Here is a 19,313-nt window from a genome sequence, read left to right as displayed (position 1 = left end):
GAAAAATGGTTGGGACTTGAGTGTTGTTGATTATGGCTTTGGAGGATGGTAAGTTGGCTTAATCTCATATTATGGATAAAAATTGTTCTTGCTTGGTTTGATCCACTTATGGTGGAGGTGTTTAATTATGGAAGGTTTTGTAACCATGGCCTTAAAGGCATAGTATGAGAAATTGGAGTGTTATCATGACATTATATGAATGAGAATTTAATGGAGCTAATGTGATCATGTTATGAACGTAAATGTGTTATTATTGAAATGATTTTTCTCAATTTGACACTCATGAATGTTGATGATAGAATATGAAGGATTCTCCAATTTATTGCATATCTTGAATTAGTAGAGCTTATGCATTATTTTCTTGTATAAATGATTATATTGTTGATGGTTGAATCCTCGGATCGGTAGGCTAGTGGCACCCTTCCACACGAGCTTATAATGAACCTTGGAATCGGTAGGCCTATGGCACCTTTCCATGAAGGTTAATGATGAGACTTGAACCGGTAGTCCCATGGCACCCTTTCAAGAGGAGTTAATGAGCTTTCCCAAATGAACCTTGAAACGGTAGGCTTAAAGCACCATTTCACGTGTTAATAAATGTAATTTGGAGTTGGTAGGCCAATGGCACCTCTCATATGTGATAATGTCAAGGTAACGAACTATTCTATGAGAATGTTGGCTAAGCACCGAGTGGATTTGGTTAGATGGAAACTCCCCCAATAGTTAGGCATGAGTTTCAATGATCGTCTACCTTATCCCATAAACTATGTGCCCGCATAGGTAGCTAGTGGATCCATTAAGCTATATACCGGTCTTCCTTAGGCAAGTAGACCACCTCTTTACGGTGTGGGGACTTATGACACCGGATTCCATGACAAGCTCTCATGGTCTATGTCGGTTAAACGCTTACTTTCCATCATGCGAGATTTCATTATGGTTTCTTGATAGGTTCTACAAAGTGTAGGTAGTAGTATGAGATGCTACCTATACATTGCACGAGTAGGCTTGGAGAGGGTCATAGTGAGTTTCTCTAAATCCTAATGTACGTGACACAATTGTGGCCTAAATAAGGTTATTAAAGAATGTTGGCTCTCAAATGCTTAATATGAGATGCATGCTATACTTGGGTTATATTATGAGTTATTTTCCCTTGTCATGTCTTAATTAATAATATACCTCTTATGTATGAATATTGTGCAAAGGTGAAAGAAAGGAATGATAAGTTACTTTAAGTGACCTAAATGTGGTGCCTTAGTATGGATTGTGGTATGGGACGCCATCCATACATTGCACGAGGTATAGCATAAGGGTTGCTTGAGGTGAAGGTCCAAGGTAAAGGTTTTCATGTTGATATTGTTTAAAGGTGATATTATGACTTACTTGATGTTTATGCTTGTCTTTTATGCAACTATTCATGATACTTCAAAAAGTGGCATAATGCATGGTTTCTAGCCAAAATGTCCCTTTTAAAGCATGTTTTGCATGGTCATCATACTTAGTACTTAATTGTGCTAATTCCATATTTCTCTAGTTTTACTATAAGTGTAGGTTCCGGCAAGTGATCCCTCCTAGCTAGTTTGAAGTGTTGGATCGCTTTCCTCCAAGACTTTGTATGTCCTCATGGATTCGAGGATAAGACTTTTAAGTTCTTTTGTTCATGTAATAGACTTCTTTTGATTGTAAAGGGTCGTGTTCCTACTTATGTTTTGTGACTGTGTCTAAGATGGCCATGTGAGACTTAGACTTCCGCTGTGTGTTTTTAAAGTTGTTTTAATGAAGTTTAAATGTGTGGATGTAAATAAGTTTTTTTTTATTATTCCGCACTATTTTCATTATTGAATGCAATGAATGACTATGTGGCTCGAATAAGACCCCTTCGGGGTCGAATACGCCATGTTACGACTAGGGGGTACTCTCGGGTCGTGACAGGGGATTGACGCGATGCGCCTGCCTGAGCGCCCCAAACCTACCTCTGAAGTTTAGGGGCTGGCGCCCCGCGCCACCCATAGCGCCTGGGTCGCCTGCTCCATCCAGTTTGTCGTCGGTTGCCCCGTTTGAGTTTGTTTAAAGTGCAGTTTCACTCCTTTTCGATTCTAACTACTCTCAGCTACTTTTAAACACCTAAATTCATTCATAACCTTGAATTCATAATTCAAATTCAAGGTAGAGTTGAGAGTTATGTTTTGAGAATTATTTCGAACATTCTAAGAAATCCCCTTTGAGTCATTTTGTGGAGTCTTATACAACTTCTAGTAACTTGTTTCAAGACTCAAGCAAGTGAGTGTGAGGATGAAGAGAATGTACTCATGAGTCTACTTTGTCATCATGAGATCTTTCATATCATGAGCCATAACTCTTGAATTCATAATTCTCATTCAAGAGAGAGTTAAAAGTAGAGTTCAAGAAAGCCATTGAGTTCAATTGTAAATCCTTTGAGATCAACCAATTATTTGAACTAAGTCTTGAGGTAGTAAGTAAGAGAAAGAGAAGAGTTGTATACATGAGCTCCATAATGTTATGTAGACCTGCGAGTCAAGTCGTTCATGCCCATAAATTCCACATGAACTCCATAAATTGAGTATTTATGAGCGGAGTAATATCTCCATGTCCTAAGTCTCAAGTATTGAGTTTATAACCCATTTGAGATTATAATCCTAATCATGGGACTATTACCTATTACCCATGAAGTCCATGAGTTGAGTTGTTCATGCCCATAATTTCGCATGAGCATTATAAGTCGAACAATCTTGTGATGAGAAGTATCTATGAGTCCTTGAGTTGAGTAGTTCATACTCATAAATTCCGCATGAACTTTCTGAGTTGAGCATTCTTGAAGTGAGTAGTATTATTGAAGTTCTTGAGTTCCAAGTATTTGAGTTCTATCTATGGTTATTGAAAACCTTGCATTGAGTTGTTCACGTCCATAATTCGGCATGAACCTCATTTTAAGAAGTCTTTTACAAATGTTTTAATTTTGTTTTAAGACTAAAAGTTTCAAGTTAAGCAAAGAGTAAATTTAGAGTTGAGTCCATTTCTCAAAAAAACTATAAGGGAACTAAGTATTCCCAAAGAGTTTATTAAAGTTTTCGCATTTGAGCAAGAAAAAGGAACATGATTCCAAGAGAGATTTTAAGCTAAGTTTTGAGTAATTATCTCAATTCAAAGAAAGAATTTTATTTTTACAAACATATGAGCTAAGTATATTTGGAGAGTAGTATTGAGCACCGATATGGGGATGCAAATTCATATTAACTCAAGTCTCCATAAACCATGTAACCATCATGGGTAGTAAAGAATCATAATTTTTAGATGACTCCTTAAGATGCATTTAGCATAGACTAGTGGATCCACTAAGTTAAGCGTTCTATATGACGACAAAGTATAGGACAATTCTGGCAGCGTGGGCAAGACATTGTATCACCACTTAGGCTCATAGTGGTGGTTGTCGGTTAGAGAAACTCTCACATAAGTTATTGTATTCTTATATACACAATTATTTGTATTTTTACAAATATTTCAGAGTTATGTTGTATCCTTGCATACACACAGAGTTGACAACATGTTTTTAAACAATTTGTTTCTTTATATTGCACTTGTTTTAAATTGCTTTATATTGAAATGAGTTCAGTCATATTGAGTTGAGTATTCAAAGTTGAGTATCCAGAGTCGAATATCATATCCTTGAGTTGAGTATCTAATCTCTGAATTGAGTATCTTATCCTTGAGTACTTCTGAGTTGAGTAAGTTTGAGTAGTTTGAAGTATTCATTAAGTTGAGTAAGATTGAAAAGAGGTAAGTATGTTTCCTTTTAATCAAGTTTCAAGCTTATGTTTATGTTTTAGAATTCCTCTTACATGCTCGTACATTCCACGTACTGAGCCATTTGGCTTGCATCTTCCACACAGGTATTTAGGATCATCAACAGGAGCTTCGTTGATACATCCGAGAGTTCAGTTAGCTATGGTGAACCTCCTTGCTTCCGGAGGATTTCATTTACCTTTTAGTTATATCAGTTGTTAGGATGTCATGGGTCTTGTCCCGACTTCCATCTTTATCAGTTAGAGGCTTCATAGATAGTCATTATAGTTGAGAAGTTTGTATCATATATTTTATTAAATGTTTTGAAGACTTAAGTTGCTTATTTTATGGCGAGTTGAATATTATTTTTATATTTAGAGGTTTTCATTTAAGTTAAAGTTTTGTATTTCAGTTTCATAAATTGTATTCAATTTTTAAGCTTTGGCAAGCTTGAGTTAGTCTTCTGCTTGTAGTCAGCCAGGATGAGGGTTCGCTTGGGGACCAGTAATGGTCTTCGAGTGGCAGCCACGTCCAGGGTGTAGGCTCGGGTCGTGACAATATCTCCCATCTCTCACATCTCACCTCTCACTTCCTCTTACCCCCTCTTACCTCTCATCATACCTCTGATCTATCTTATCTCTCATATCATATATCATATCTCTCTACTATAAAGAGCATCACACCCTTGATCGTGAAAAATCAATTGTTTATTGAACCATGTGAATTGCGTGACAATAGGATACACCAAATTTAGAGGTCAAAGAGTTTTAGAAAACATTATTGGTGGAAAAAATATGAACGATTCCATTGAATTGAACAGGGTCCATGAATCTAAGAAATGGTGAGAATGCTTGATCTTTCTCAATATCTCCCTCGATATGTGATATGAGATCTATCGATGTGAGATGAGAGATGAAAGGGGTGATGTGGGGTAGGGGGAGGGCGGATGGGGGGGAAAGGTGAGGACGGTAGAACTAACATACCGTTACTGATATCCCTCGAGTAGGGATCTATCGATATGAATATTTAACTCTCTTACGAGAGGTTTCACTGTTATTGGTTACTTCTTAAAGAAGATGGCCACACTCAAGTGTTTTTTTGAGTGTATTTCTAAAAGTTCACATTGATTTTGCTTACATGAGACAAATAAGAATGAATATTGTCCCCGTTTCATAAAGGGCATTGATTTCATCATTTTGATTATCATACTATCATGTTTCCTGGTGGTTGTCCTTTATTAAAATAGTTATGGTTAAGTGTTATTACTCACTGAGCTAGCGTTTCACTCCTCGCTAAATATTTTTACAAAGAACTCATGTGGTATTGACGAGGATTTCATCAACTAGAAAGTGTGATTTGGTAGCATTTGGTGAGCCCCACATTACTTCGTGTGGCAAGAGATCTATCAAATTTCTATGTTTCTTTTTTTTTTAAAAACTCTTAGGCTCCATTTGCCAGTCCTTTATTGGAGTCATGATTGTCCCTTTGTATTGTAGTGACTAGTTTTAAACTTCTTTTCGTAATTGAAGAAGAATTAGTATAATTGTGTGGCGATTGAATTGTTGATGGATATTGGGTCATGAGTTAGAGATGTTATTAGTTGTATTGTTGATTTCTAAGATAGGAAAAATTCAGGATATGCCTAAAAATAAAGGAAACTCTGCTTGTTTTTTTGTAGAATTCTGATAAGGGTTCTCCCCATTAGCATCGGTCACGTTCCTAAATTGGGTCGTGACAAAGTTGGTATCAGAGCCTAGGTTATTCTTGTGACTTATGGAGCATATGCTAGTAGTAGAATCTCAATTATGGTTATGTTGCCGGCCATTTATATAATCGTGATTCTGTAAAAACGTGATAGGTTCTGTCTTTTCTTTCTTTCTTATTCCTTCTTATATGTGTGATTGATTAATAAGTAAACCAAATTAATCTAACATTGTTATCTATCTATCTATCTATCACATGTCTTGAACATAGTCATTTAATAACAAGAATAGTCCAAAGGTTCGGAGGCATCAAGGGTCACCTTTGTTAACACATGTCTCTCCCAAATAAGGGGAACAAACAAAAGTAGTTGAAAAAGCCAAGAAAGAGATCATTATGTCATTGTGAGGAAATTTTTTGCACCTATGTGGTACCAATATTTTTTTTTATAAAGAGTACTACTCTGCATTTTAGCAGCATGAGAGTGTTACTGTTGGACACTTATCTTCATGTTCCGAGCAAGAGATATTTATGGACATAATGAATAGATTCGGGCAATAAATTATGGCCCAAGACCAGCTCCAGGCAGCTAAAGATTCATATTTGTCAAAAAAAAAAGTTGAGAGTTTCTAAGAATGAAACCTCTGAGGTTCTAACAACTCAAAGATCCTTAGAGGTTTTAACTACAAAAAGACAGAGACATGGAGACCTAATCTAAACTTACAAGATTTCACAAGCATTAACTTGGAGGAACAGATCTGGCTGCAGAGACAGTTTGAGGAGGAAGAAGTCTTAAAAGGCATCAATCTTTATGCTAGTGACAAGGCACCAGGACCTGATGGATTTCCAATGAGCTTCTTCAAAGAATTTTGGAGTGTCTTGAAAGAAGACATCTTGAACACTATGAAGCATTTCCATGAGTTCCAAGTTTTTGAAAAGAGTATGAATGCCACTTATGTGGCACTTATCCCAAAGAAGAGTGAAGCTACATCACTAAGGGACTTCAGACCAATAAGTCTAATTAGTGGGATGTACAAAATAATAGCTAAAGTGTTGGTTGAAAGGCTCAAACAGGTGGTAAACAAGCTGGTGAACAAGCACTAGATGGCATTTATTAAGGGCAGGCAAATCATGGATGTTGCATTAATAGCCAGTGAATGTGTGGACACAAGAGTAAGAGGAGAGAAAGCAGGCATCATGTGCAAACTTGATTTGGAAAAAGCATATGACCATGTAAATTGGGAGTTCCTTCTAAACATCTTAAGACAAATGGGGTTTGGAGATAAATGGTTAAAATGGATAGGTTTTTTGTATTAAAACCGTCAGGTTCTCCATTCTGGTGAATGGAGAACCGGTGGGTTTTTTTTCATCTGAAAGGGGCTTGAGACAGGGTGATCCTCTCTCCCCTTTCCTTTTCATACTAGTTATGGAGGGGCTGAATAACATGCTGAGGATAGCTACTCAAAACAGATGGATAAGGGGATTTGAAGTTAGTAGCAGGGCAGGTGTGAGTATGGAGATTTGCAAATTGTTGTATGCGGATGACACTGTAATCTTCTGCGAGGCAAAAGAAGACCAAATTAGATATATTAGAGTGATACTTGTGATCCTAGAAGCTGTCTCTAGTCTAAGGGTTAACTGGAGCAAAATCAGTTTATTCCTTATCAAGGAAGTAGCACAGATGCAAAGATTGGCTAACATCCTAAGGTGCAAGATTGAGCAATTCCCAACAACTTACTTGGGAATGCCTCTGAGAAGCAATCATAAAGAACTACTGATATGGGATGGGATAATCCAGAGGTTAGAGAAGAAGTTAGCCATATGGAAATCTCAATACTTGTCACTCGGGGGCCGACAAACACTAATAAATGCAGTGCTAGACTCCCTCCCCACTTATGTCATGTCTCTATTTCCCTTACCTGCTAAGGTGCTAGAGAAATTGGACAAACTTAGAAGAGACTTTCTTTGGTTTGGAAACAAAGAAAGAAAGGGGTATTATCTAGTTAACTGGGAAACAATGCAGCTACCTAAGCTCTCAAGTGGTCTTGGAGTTAGGAATCTTCGAATCCATAATGAGTGCCTCTTGACGAAGTGGCTGTGGAGATATGTGCAAGAAGAACATGCTCTTTGGAGAGAAGTTATACATCACAAGTATGGCCAGGACTCCCAATGGTGTACCAATGAGGTCACTATACCATATGGAGTTTCAACATGGAAAACAATAAGATCCTTCGGGACCAAACTAGCAGGAAACATCAAACTTAGAATAGGAAATTGAGCTAAAATACTATTCTAGAAAGATGTTTGGGTAAGACATGAGGCATTAATGCAATCTTTCCCCAACTTATTCTCTTTCTGTAGCAATCCAGATATCACTCTAGCTGAGAGTTAGGAAAATGGTTAGGATATATCTTTCAGGAGACATTTCAATGACTGGGAAATAGATATAGTGGCACAATTGTTACATACAATCAATGAGTTTAATGGTTTTGATGCAAGGCCAAACACAATCTCGTGGGTACACTCTGAGGATGGAAGATTTACAGTTAACAAGCTCTATAAGAAGGAAATGGGAACTCAACAAGGTCTCAGATTGGCTAGATGGAAATATGTATGGACAAGCCAAACACCAACCAAGATCAAATGTTTTGTATGGTTGGTAGCTAAGAGGGCTTGTTTGACACAGGAGGTACTGCAGAGGAAAGGTGTACAACTAGTACCAAGGTGTTTTTTATGCAATGAGACAAATGAGACCAACAACCATCTTTTTCTACACTGTAGAGTCACAGGTCAACTATGGTCTCTGTTTTTTAGGCTCACTGGTAACAGCTGGACGATACCAAAACATACTGCTGACCTGTTGAGTTGCTGGATCAGGAGAGGAGGCAGTAAAAGCCAAAAAAAATGGTGGAGAATTATTCCAGCTTGCATATGGTGGTCAGTATGGAAGGAAAGAAATGGAAGATGCTATGAGAACAAATCAAACTCCATACAGAAAGTCAAAGAAAATTGCATTGCATATTTGTATTTTTGGTGTAAACAGGAATGTATAGAGGAGGTAGAGCAACTAGTAGATATGTTAGGATCTTTGTAATTAGACTTCATAACCCCTCTATGTACGAATTTTTGGAGGTTACCAGCATAGCCTTAATGCTGAGGAATACAACATTACTAATTTAAAAAAAAAAAACAAGTTTTTAGGAAAGATTCTTGAGTGAAATACTTGAAGGTTTACAAACTCTAGCATGTTCCAATGAGACTACTATAGATCTAGTGTTCAGACAGTGAACATGAACAACAAATACATGGTATGATATTGTACTACTTGGAATACCAATAGGAGAACACCAACGATATGAGGCAATTCACTAAGTTATTTATGATTTTCTTCTCTCTTAACAGTTGAAAATGTGTAACTTGATTAGGAATTTAAGAAATTTGTTCAAAATGATAGATTGAACTAACATGTGACCCTAATTTTCAGTAGGCTAGATATGCTCCCTACTTATCATCTACCGAAGTATTTTTGGATTTAGAGATTTGTTGGAGGGTTGGTTAGCCCTTAAACAACCCTATGGATGAAGACCTTAACCTACTTACATGTAGTTGATGATTTAGCCAAAAGATTGAACATATGTAACATGATAAGTGACCATTCATACAGTTCTTCGAAAAGGCCAAAACAAAGAAATATTTCTATGGAAATTTTAGTACAAGTCTAAGAGTTGGAAATGATGACTTCTTAGGACATTGGGCAATACTTTTACTGGTTGTGACTCCCGTGAAAATATTATTTTGCTAGACATAAATGAGCATGTATTATATTGTCAAGACCCGATTCCTCGAATCATGATGACACCTACTATAACACACTAGTAGGTAAGCCAACCCATAACCCGGAACAACAAGTAATGGGTCTGAGGGCAGAAACTAAACAAGAGTAGGCAAAATTTAAGATAACAACATAACCAGGCAGAAACAAACCAAAACATATATACAAATAAAGATCCCTCCCAGAACCTGGAAGTCACTAGTACAGAGCTACTAACAAAACGAGTACAAGTCCCAAAAGTGGACCACAAAGACTGGACTGTCTCGAAAGGTAAAAGACAAGTCTGTATACACAGATGGAGACTGAAATAATACAAAACGCCGTGTGCTCACCCCCGTCTCCGAATCAGACTACTCTAAACTGGATCAACGATGGCCACTGGTGCTCGGACCTGCATCACGAAATAGATGCAGAGCGTAGCATGAGTACCAAAACAACAGGTACCCAGTAGGCATCATAGGCCGATTGAACTTGAAAAGTAAAGGCAATATGAAAAGAAGGAATAACACAAACTGAAGGTCAAGAGCGGAAATCTAAGTAACAATGAAATGCACAGGAGTTTAGAAAGAACTAACTAAAGTAATATATAATCTAACTACACCTAACTGGACCCCCATAAGCCCAGAAGGTACACTCGTGCGCAAGTTAAATAAAAACCCAAACAGACCTCATAAGCCCGACGAGTACACATAATAATTATAACTAAAGAGAATTGCATATAAGAACCTAAGAACGGAGAATATTGAACCAGAACCTCAACCCTAATCCCAACTAATCAACATGTATTCATATTCTCGAGCTCAATCTAAGAGAGGGAAACTGTAGCCTACCTGTAGGCCGATCACACGCGCTCTAAAATCACATCTCCGAAGCTTTCCCTATCCGAACGGCCTCAAAATGCTCCCCCGCTATCAAAAATAGAGTCACAACATTATTACGGTCGTTTAGACACCAAAATCACAACAAACGAAGACGGGTCAATTTTGTTGTCAAAACGGGAATCGTATGACCCACACCGAACTGTCCGAATTTGACTCCGTCAAGACACCCTAAAAAACACCCCAAACTTGTGTTCCAAAATGGAACACAATTCGGGGCACAAAACGCAGCAAAAACCAACAAGCATGAAAATCACACTTTAATCAATTAAAAAAGAAAACAACAACAGTCTAAACTTGAAATTTACAAGAATCTAATGGTGCCCAGCACTCCTTGAACACTCTACAACGTAGCCACGATAATTCTCAACACGTGGGACTTCAAATCACCTAAAACGGAGCTAAAATGAGTGAGATAAGACCAAAACAAGAAAGCCAAAAATAAAGGCTCGAAAAAGGGTACTACAGTCAGTTATTGCGAAATTTACCTTGAACTACGCGCACCCGACAACTTCCAAAAACTCTACAGCAAAGCCACCAAAAATACGAAGTTCCCGCACTTCAAATCGCCTAATTCGGATGAAAGATGAGTGAGTTAAGAGGGTTTTAAGTTTGGGAAATGTTGCTGATTTTCTGCATTTATAGCAGATTTTCTGCAATAATTTCCAAAACTAAAAAAACTCCGACGAGGTACTCCGAACTCGTTCGAAACCCCATGCACGCAAACAAGATATGCAACCCTACTAAATTTGATATTCCAGACTCAATGGCACAGTCAAAATTTTCATACGAGGTCATCTTGACAAAAAGTGGGTCCCACACCCAAATGTCATTTTAAGTCAAAAACCACAAAAGAGCTAAGAAAAAATATCGAAAACCTCGAGACACAAAAGAAAGGTCAATCTAGACCAAACTTGACATTCCGGAGCTAACTGCGCTGACGGAATTCTCATCCGAGTGTGTTTACTCAGAATGTTGACCAAAGTCAAACTTAGGCTTAAACTTAAAGTTAAAACGCCTAATCGCACCGGCTCACACTGAAAACCTCGAGAGTCATGCCAACCATGCTATTAGCCTAAAATGACCCTTCCGGAGCTGATGAAATCGTCAGAATTGGATTCTGATGTCATCTTCTTGAACTTTTCATCAAAAATGATCGTTCAAGGTTCATAAGCTCCAAAAATACTAAAACTCGCACAAAAGCCAAACGAACGACCAGGTGACCGAACTGTCAATCCCAGCAAGTCATAAATGACTTGGGTTCGCTACATGAACGCTCTAAACGACACACATAAGGCAAAACACAGAAATGACCAAAAGAGTCATTACAATATCCACTACTAAAAAGGACTTTCGTCCGCGAAAGAAAGGATCAAGAAGTACCTGAAGGCTCAAACAAGCCGGGAAACTGCTCTCGCATCTCCTGCTTGGTCTCCCAGGTAGCCTCCTCAACTGGATGATGCCTCCAACAGACCTTAACAACAGGAATGGCTCTCGAGCGCAATCTCTTCACATCTCTAGCTAGAATGGCAACTGGCTTCTCTGCAAATGTCACACGGTCATCCAACTCAACTCTGAGGTTCTGGTTCGATGTTCTCCGTTCTTAGGTTCTTATATGCAATTCTCTTTAGTTATAATTATTTTGTGTACTCGTCGGGCTTATGGGGGTCCGTTCGAGTTTTTATTTAACTTGCGCACGAGTGTACCTTCTGGGCTTATAGGGGTCCAGTTAGGTGTAGTTAGCTTATAGATTACTTTACTTAGTTCTTTCTACACTCATGTGCATTCCATTGTTACTTAGATTTCCGCTCTTGACCTTCGGTTTATGTTATTCCTTCTTTTCATATTGCCTTTACTTTTCAAGTTCAATCGGCCTATGATGCCTACTGGGTACTTGTTGTTTGATACTCATGCTACGCTTTGCATCTATTTCGTGATGCAGGTCCAAGCACCAGTGGCCAGCGTCGATCCAGTTTGGAGTAGTCTGATTCAGAGACGGAGGTGAGCACATGACGTATTGTACTATTTCAGTCTCTATCTGTGTATATAGACTTGTTTTTTACCTTTCGAGACAGTTCAGTCTCTGTGGTCCACTTTTGGGACTTGTACTCTTTATTAGATAGCTCTGTACTAGTGACTTTCAGGTTCTGTGAGGGATTTCTATACATATTTATTTTGGTTTGCTTCCGTCTTGTTGTCCTTGTTTAGTTTATTGTTTTCGCTAGTTTCTACCCTTACACTCATTGCTTGATGTTCTGGGTTTCAGGTTGGCTTACCTACTGGTAGGGTATAGTAGGTGCCATCATGATTCGAGAAATTGGGTCGTGACATATACTCCCTCCGTCCTATTTTATGTGAGGTAGTTTGACTCGGCACATAGTTTAAGAAAAAAATGAAGACTTTTAAAACTTGTGGTCCAAAATGAATGATAGAAATTTGTGTGGCTATAAATCATTTCATTAAGGGTAAAATATACATTGTATCGTTAAGTTATTATTTTATATAGAATTGTGTCATTCTTTTTTTAGACTGACTAAAAAGAAAACTAAGTCACATAAATTGGGACATGGGGAGTAATATACTAAAAGTAATCATGTAAGGAAATCAAGAATAAGGTAAGCATACTAACGCGCTACTGAATTTAAACATACAAAAATAATTAAACAACAACCTAGTCAAGCCCCCATAAGCTCAGTAGGTACAAACAACAAACAAGACCACCTACCTAGGCCCCCATAAGCCCAGAAGGTTCCAACTCATTATATATACCCTTATCGGTAGCCCCTTGTCCATATAGGAAGTCGCATAGCCCTCTTAGCAAACAACAGAGCCTCATAGGCAGTTCACATCCCTCTTAGGAATCAATATAGCCACGTAGGCAGCACATAGCCCTCTTTGGCATCAATATAGCCCCGTAGGCAACACATGACCCTCTTTGGCATCACTATAGCCACGTAGGCAACACATAGCCCTCTTAGGCAATAACATAGTCCTCTTAGCTAACATTATAGCCTCCGTAGGCAATTCATAGCTCAACAGCTAACTACAATAGCCCCAAGGGCAATAACAAATAATTCAATAGGCTAAAGGTGGGCAATTTAACTATAAACAATCTATATGAATTGTCTCTAAGTCGTTTCTAACGTAGGGCCATTATTAACAGATTATAAGTTTCGAAAATGAGGGTTTATAACCACTCAATCAGTCAATCGCTCACAATTATATATATGGTAGATCACCAATAATAACAACCCTATTATATCGCTCCTAAGCTTTACGGAAACATACCAAACGAAGGGAATAACCTTAACATACCTTTTTCAATGAATTCCAGTGGCCTATCGACTTCTACTCGAAACCCCCCTCGATACTACAATAAGGCAGCACCACAATCAACACACAAGAATGGAAAGTATTATGATAATCCAATAAAAGATACAGATTTTTGTCGCAACTCACTATTTGCGGCTTACCAAGGCTAGAATCAATGAAAGGAGGTTCTTACCTTGAACTTAAGCTAAACAAAAAACTCAAAACCTCCAAACAAAGCAAAACCCTTGCTTCTACAACCACCACAGAGATGCGCCACACAATCCACAACGAAAACTATACCAAAATGACGAGCTCGCAATGTAGAGCAACTTTCTTGAAGCTTGCAAGAAGAAATTACTAAGACCTAAAGAGTATTTTATGGATTTGGGGAGAATTTCTCTCTATTAAGTGCTACTAGAACGTGAAAATGAAAAAGAAAATGAAGTTGTTCAATTAAATAAAGTTCCCACCGACCTTGGCCCACCTCACGTGCCTGCTTGCTTCATCTCATGAAAATGCAAATATCTCTCTATTCAGAAGTCATATTAACAAATAGTTTGATGCATTGGAAACTAGACTCATAACCTTCAATTTGATACCTTATGGGCCTCTTAACTCTTTATATATTGGGAGAAAATCATAGAAACTATCCCTTAAAATACCCAAAACACCCTTCCATTTTCATCAAATTTACGCAACTACTTGTCACTCCTTATAAATAGTATTCATTACAATTTGGCCAGTTTTTTTTTCGCGGGAAAAATGTTAAAATTAATGCCTACCGAAGGTGATTACATTGAATGCGGCGACGAAGAGGAGTTGTTGACGGAGACAAACAGTGTCGGTTGAACTTTGATTTTTATAAGTTCTTCATTTGGAATTGCTATGACTCTTTTCTTAGTTAATATCAAGGTCATTATTTATTAATATAAGGATAATATGGTTGATCTAGGCCCCCTTGCCCCAAAGAAGTGCAATTCAGTGCTTTTCTTTGACTTGGGTCCATTTAGCTTCAGAATAATATTCGTCATATACACAGTACATAAACCAATTTATGAGTGCTTTTTTAGGATTTTACTCATGCGTTTTGGTTCATAAGTATGTGATTTATGATGCTAGCATTTCATTTTATATATCCCCACAACCCCTTTGTTGAGAGAATTAAGTTGAGTGTGGTGAGAAGATTTTGTTGTATTCTTGAAGCTATGTATTCAGTTCTTGATTATGAAAGTTGAAATTAAAAAAATTATGATATTTTTAGCGATAAAGACTAGACCTCTTCATGTGAATCACAAGTTTTGTACATTTGCTTAAATTTTCGTACCACTTTTTCTTCGTCGGATATAATGTATATGACACACTTAGATACATGTATCTTGAATATATGTAGATAAAATTAGGTGTCTTATTTCGGATACATTGTATTCAAGCATGATTCACATGTATTTGGGATATATTGACTCGCGCGCCTCTCTCCCTATGTATCTATATTTTTAAATGTATTTGAGTTTCACAAATTTGATGTATCTACGTATCCAATATAAATTTAATATATATATATCCAAAATCAATCTCATCTAGTGTATCGAATATAATTTCATCTCACATATCCCATATTAATTGCATTAGTTTATCTGATATCAAATATGTAGTGTATATGTGCATAAACACATGTATCTAGTATCAAAAGATATATGTATCTAGTATTAAAAAAAAAGCACCAATACATTCACGAGTGTATCTGGGAGAACGCAAAATGGGAGAGAGGGAAAGTGAGTGAGGGGGGGAGAGAGAGGGATGGGGGCACGAGAAGAGGAAGAGGTGTATGTGAATTAAAATCTAGTATGATATTATTAATTAGGAATAAGGCACAAGTACCCCCTAGACTATGACCGAATTCTCTGAGATACACCTAAACTTAACTTGGATCATATTACTCTCCTAAACTGATTTAAAATGGAATAAATATACTTTAAATGCTGACGTGACATAGATAACCAAATGAGTATCCTCCGTGGGTAAAACACGCATTGCATCTTTTTCTTTAAGCATTAAGTTTTTTTCTCAATAAAATCCCTTTTTTCTTTCTTCTTAATACTAATTATTATTTATTTTTACGGATTTTTGAGTATCATTTCAATGATTATCAACCAAGAACAAATACTTTGTAATGACTCCAAGAACAGAAAAATCAACATCTCAGATCGAATAATAGAAAACATGCAAGGAGATCGTTACAAATCGAAGTTGAAAAGAGAAAATCCTAAATTCGAGGAAAGAATAAGTGAAGATCTGAGTCAGAGGAAAGTACAAATGGTGAGAAGGCGTTGAATTACTAAGATTTTTAATCCAATTAACGATCAGAGATGACGGGGAACCATTGGAGAAGACAACTGGATAATACGTTGCAGAGAGATTTGAATTTTTTTAAGTATTCTTTTAGATAAAATGGTGTTGACGAAATTAACAACACCTTCACAGTTGTGTACTCCATTGAATGGAAATAAGAATCTCACAATTAAGTGTAATAGAATAAGTGAAATCAACTTTTAAGCTTTTGTCGTTGCAATCACTGTTATCACTATTTTTATTAGCAGCAAATCTATCAAAAAGTGATCATTTTTTATCATATTTTGCTAACTCTCTATATTGTTGAGGATTTAGTATATTAAAACAATAGTTCTTTATGGATAGGATTTACTATGAGGAGCTGAATCCCATGGTGTTAACTGAATTTTTTTTTTGCTAAAAGAGCTATTTTTCTCTATATTAATATGGTGAGAAATAGTGGATTGGTTTAGAAGATGTAGGAGTTAATAATTTGATTAGATGTAATTAATTAAGTAATGTCCAATTAAAAAAAATGACACTTGTACATATTAATTACTTATAAAATTATTTTTGTTATCTTCAATTGCCTTTAAGAGAGTGTGCTTATTCTATTTTAAATTAGTATAGGGATAATAAGACCCTAGTTAAGTTTATGTGTGTCTCTGAAATTTTGATTATAATCTATAAGGATACTTGTGTCTTATCTCTACTAATTAAGAGGACAATATGTTATTATTTCAAATAATAGAGTGAATTAGCATATGTGGTAGAAATATTTATGTAATTAGATCGGATTTCGCAAAATAATTTATGTAGAGGTTTGTTTTCTTCCCAAAAAATAATTTTAAAGAATATAAATTAAAAAAAACAAAGGCTTGTAAGAGATTGGGAACGATAAGTCAGAAATTCAAGTGAATGAATTTATTTAAATTGTGATCAATGTTTAAAGTTAAACGAGTAATAAAATATTATTTGAATTTCAAATTATCTCTTTCAAATTTAGTGTTAACTCTTAGGCAAAGCACATAAATAAACAAAAAAATATATATATAATTAAACAAATATTTTTAGCAAAATGAACGAATGAAATGTATATTTAGACTTTTTAACAACTTTAGTTATTTGAATTTATTTATTGTAACTTGCAATTCTTTTTAATAATAATTTATTAGAACTTAGAACCAATCTAATACTCTATCTGTCCATGTTACTTTCCTTTTTAGTCCGTCTAAAAAAAAATGACACATTTTTATATTAAGTAACAATTTAACTATAAAATATCTATTTTATCCCTAATAAAATAATTTACAGCAACACAAATTTTCTTAAACTGCATACCGAATCAAACTATCTCACATAAAATAAAACAGAGAGAACACTAATTTTCACTAATCAATTCTAAATATTAGATAATTTATTTTCATTTATCTAAATTTTATTTATATCAGTAAGTAAAGTTATTACTTATTAGTTATCTATGTTTCTACCAAATTAAAAAAAACTATCTATGCGTGTGAAAAATAAGATATCGCGAAAAATTTACATGGCCGTAATCTGGGTTGTATAAATTCAAACGCCATAGCTCATAGATAAAAAATAAATAAAAAATCTCTCTCGTCCTCCAAAAATTTTTTATTTCAGAGAGAAAAAAGAAAGCGAAATTGTATACAAATCTGAATTCACCAACTCCCTTTCTTCGGTCAGAGATTCAGTTCTGTTTATTGAATTAGCGAGAGATCTTTTCAGTTTTGAACACCCTTTGATCTTCTTATTAACCCATTTTGGTATTTACTTCTAAGAATCATTCTTTCTTGACTCATTCAATTTTGGTATTTACTTCTAAGAATTATTCCCTCCTGACTTGTTCAAATTTCAATCAATTTTGGTATTTACTTCAAGAATCTTGGTTTTTTTTTTTCAGTTGGTGAATGCAAGTGTGAGTTGCTAAGCAAGTGAGTTTACGTTGAAGTTGCAATGGAAGAGTAAGTAATCTTTAAAATCCAGTGGGTTCTTTCTTTGTTTTGATTAAGTGTACAAGACTAATAGATCTTGAAGTTGGTTTGAAGTAAATCTGAAGTTCTTAAGTAGTTAAGGTGAAAGATTCTTGATATGTTAAGGAAATTTGATGGTAGAGAATTTACGGGAACACAATGTGGGTGGGTGGGTGGCTCCAATTGAATGTGTTGTCTGTGTTTGCAGGGAGAACTCTATAGAGCTTCTACAAAGATTTCGGAGAGATAGGCGGATACTATTGAATTTCATACTTTCAGGAAGCCTAATCAAGAAGGTGGTAATGCCCCCCGGAGCTGTTTCCTTGGAGGATGTGGATCTTGATCAAGTTAGCGTTGATTTTGTCCTCAATTGTGCAAGAAAAGGTAGGGAATGTCCACCACAAAATATAGCCTCTTCTTATTTGCTTTAAGATAGATTGCATTCGCAATCATCAAGTCAGGATTGATTTTGTTGTTTTTGTCATTTTTTTTGTAGGCGGACTTCTTGAACTATCTGAAGCTATTAGAGATTATCATGACAGTACTCTGTTCCCTCATATGGTAAATTCGGACTTGCACATACATTATTATCTGTTCAATGGTCACTATTTATGAATATTCTTGTTCGGGATTGCACATACATTAATTTCTGTTCAATATTTACTATTTATGAGTGTTCCAGTTCCCGAGGTTTATCTATTGCAGCTTAGAATTATTTCCATATGGGGTTGTTGTGCAACACTTTTTACCTATCCCAAAACATTATTTCGTGTGTTCTATGCACATTAATGTTTATTTTCATTCTTCAACGGTTTCCTTTTTGTATCAAGAGTAATGCAGGTTCAACTGATGAATTCTTTCTAGCTACAAATCCTGAACAATCAGGTTTGCCTCCAAGAAGATTACCCCCGCCTGTCCCTATTTCCACACCATCACCAATTTTGCCAACACTCTCAACATCAGAATCAATTGATACTGAACCATTTGAAGAGCTGTCCAGTTTATCCAAATCTCAGTCTCTCAGTTCCACACAACAACAAGAGTTAACAGTTGACGACATTGAGGAATTTGATGACGATGATGATCTAGATGAAGTTGACAGTCGAAGGTATTCAAGAAGAGTTCTCAATGATGCTGCTGATCTTGTGCTTGGATTGCCGTCATTTGCTACTGGTAAGCATGCTTATCGTAGGTGTATATGTGTATGGTGGACCTGTAACTTCCGCTATCATAAGTGTGACCATTTCTTTTTGGCAGTATTAGTTTGTAATTTGCTTGCTTTGTAGCTCTAATGTGATATATTTATAGTACTGGTTATACCAGAAAAATAAAAGATGGGGAGAGTAATGGTTACCATTTTTTTTTTAAAAAAAGACCGGGAGAGTTAGAGTATTTTGAGATTTTTCTCTGCTTCTATATTTGTACTACTGGTTACTTTGTGCTTAGGATGCTGACACATGACTAGGAAAC

At 36.3% G+C, this 19,313-nt stretch overlaps 2 protein-coding genes across 4 annotated transcripts in view; both read left to right on the top strand.

Annotated features, from left to right (window-relative positions):
- LOC125815262 (protein unc-13 homolog) overlaps window positions 1-19,313 on the top strand; it is a 60,056-nt gene that overhangs the window by 19,470 nt on the left and 21,273 nt on the right. Inside the window, exons 1-5 of one of the 3 annotated variants that reach the window (XM_049494695.1) lie at window positions 17,586-17,636; window positions 17,774-17,834; window positions 18,052-18,227; window positions 18,340-18,404; window positions 18,674-19,016. In XM_049494695.1, coding sequence (XP_049350652.1) covers window positions 17,827-17,834; window positions 18,052-18,227; window positions 18,340-18,404; window positions 18,674-19,016 — 592 coding nt within the window. In that variant the 5' untranslated portion in view covers window positions 17,586-17,636; window positions 17,774-17,826. Of the gene's footprint in view, window positions 1-17,585; window positions 17,637-17,773; window positions 17,835-18,051; window positions 18,228-18,339; window positions 18,405-18,673; window positions 19,017-19,313 lie in introns of those variants that run through there. The other 2 variants (XM_049494696.1, XM_049494697.1) reach the window with 2 other exon arrangements.
- On the top strand, window positions 6,926-7,777 carry LOC125816557 (uncharacterized). Its single transcript, XM_049496172.1, has one exon. The coding sequence runs from the start codon at window positions 6,926-6,928 to the stop codon at window positions 7,775-7,777; it is 852 nt and encodes a 283-aa protein (XP_049352129.1).

The sequence above is a fragment of the Solanum verrucosum genome, unplaced genomic scaffold, assembly GCF_900185275.1.
Source record: "Solanum verrucosum unplaced genomic scaffold, falcon-dt-bn FXZP01000261.1, whole genome shotgun sequence".
Lineage (NCBI taxonomy): Eukaryota > Viridiplantae > Streptophyta > Magnoliopsida > Solanales > Solanaceae > Solanum > Solanum verrucosum.
This window is presented reverse-complemented; position numbering and strand designations above follow the sequence as displayed.

Bases quoted from the DNA above. Each gene is read 5' to 3' on its own strand.
- LOC125816557 (XM_049496172.1), top strand. From the start codon at position 6,926: ATGGAGGGGCTGAATAACATGCTGAGGATAGCTACTCAAAACAGATGG.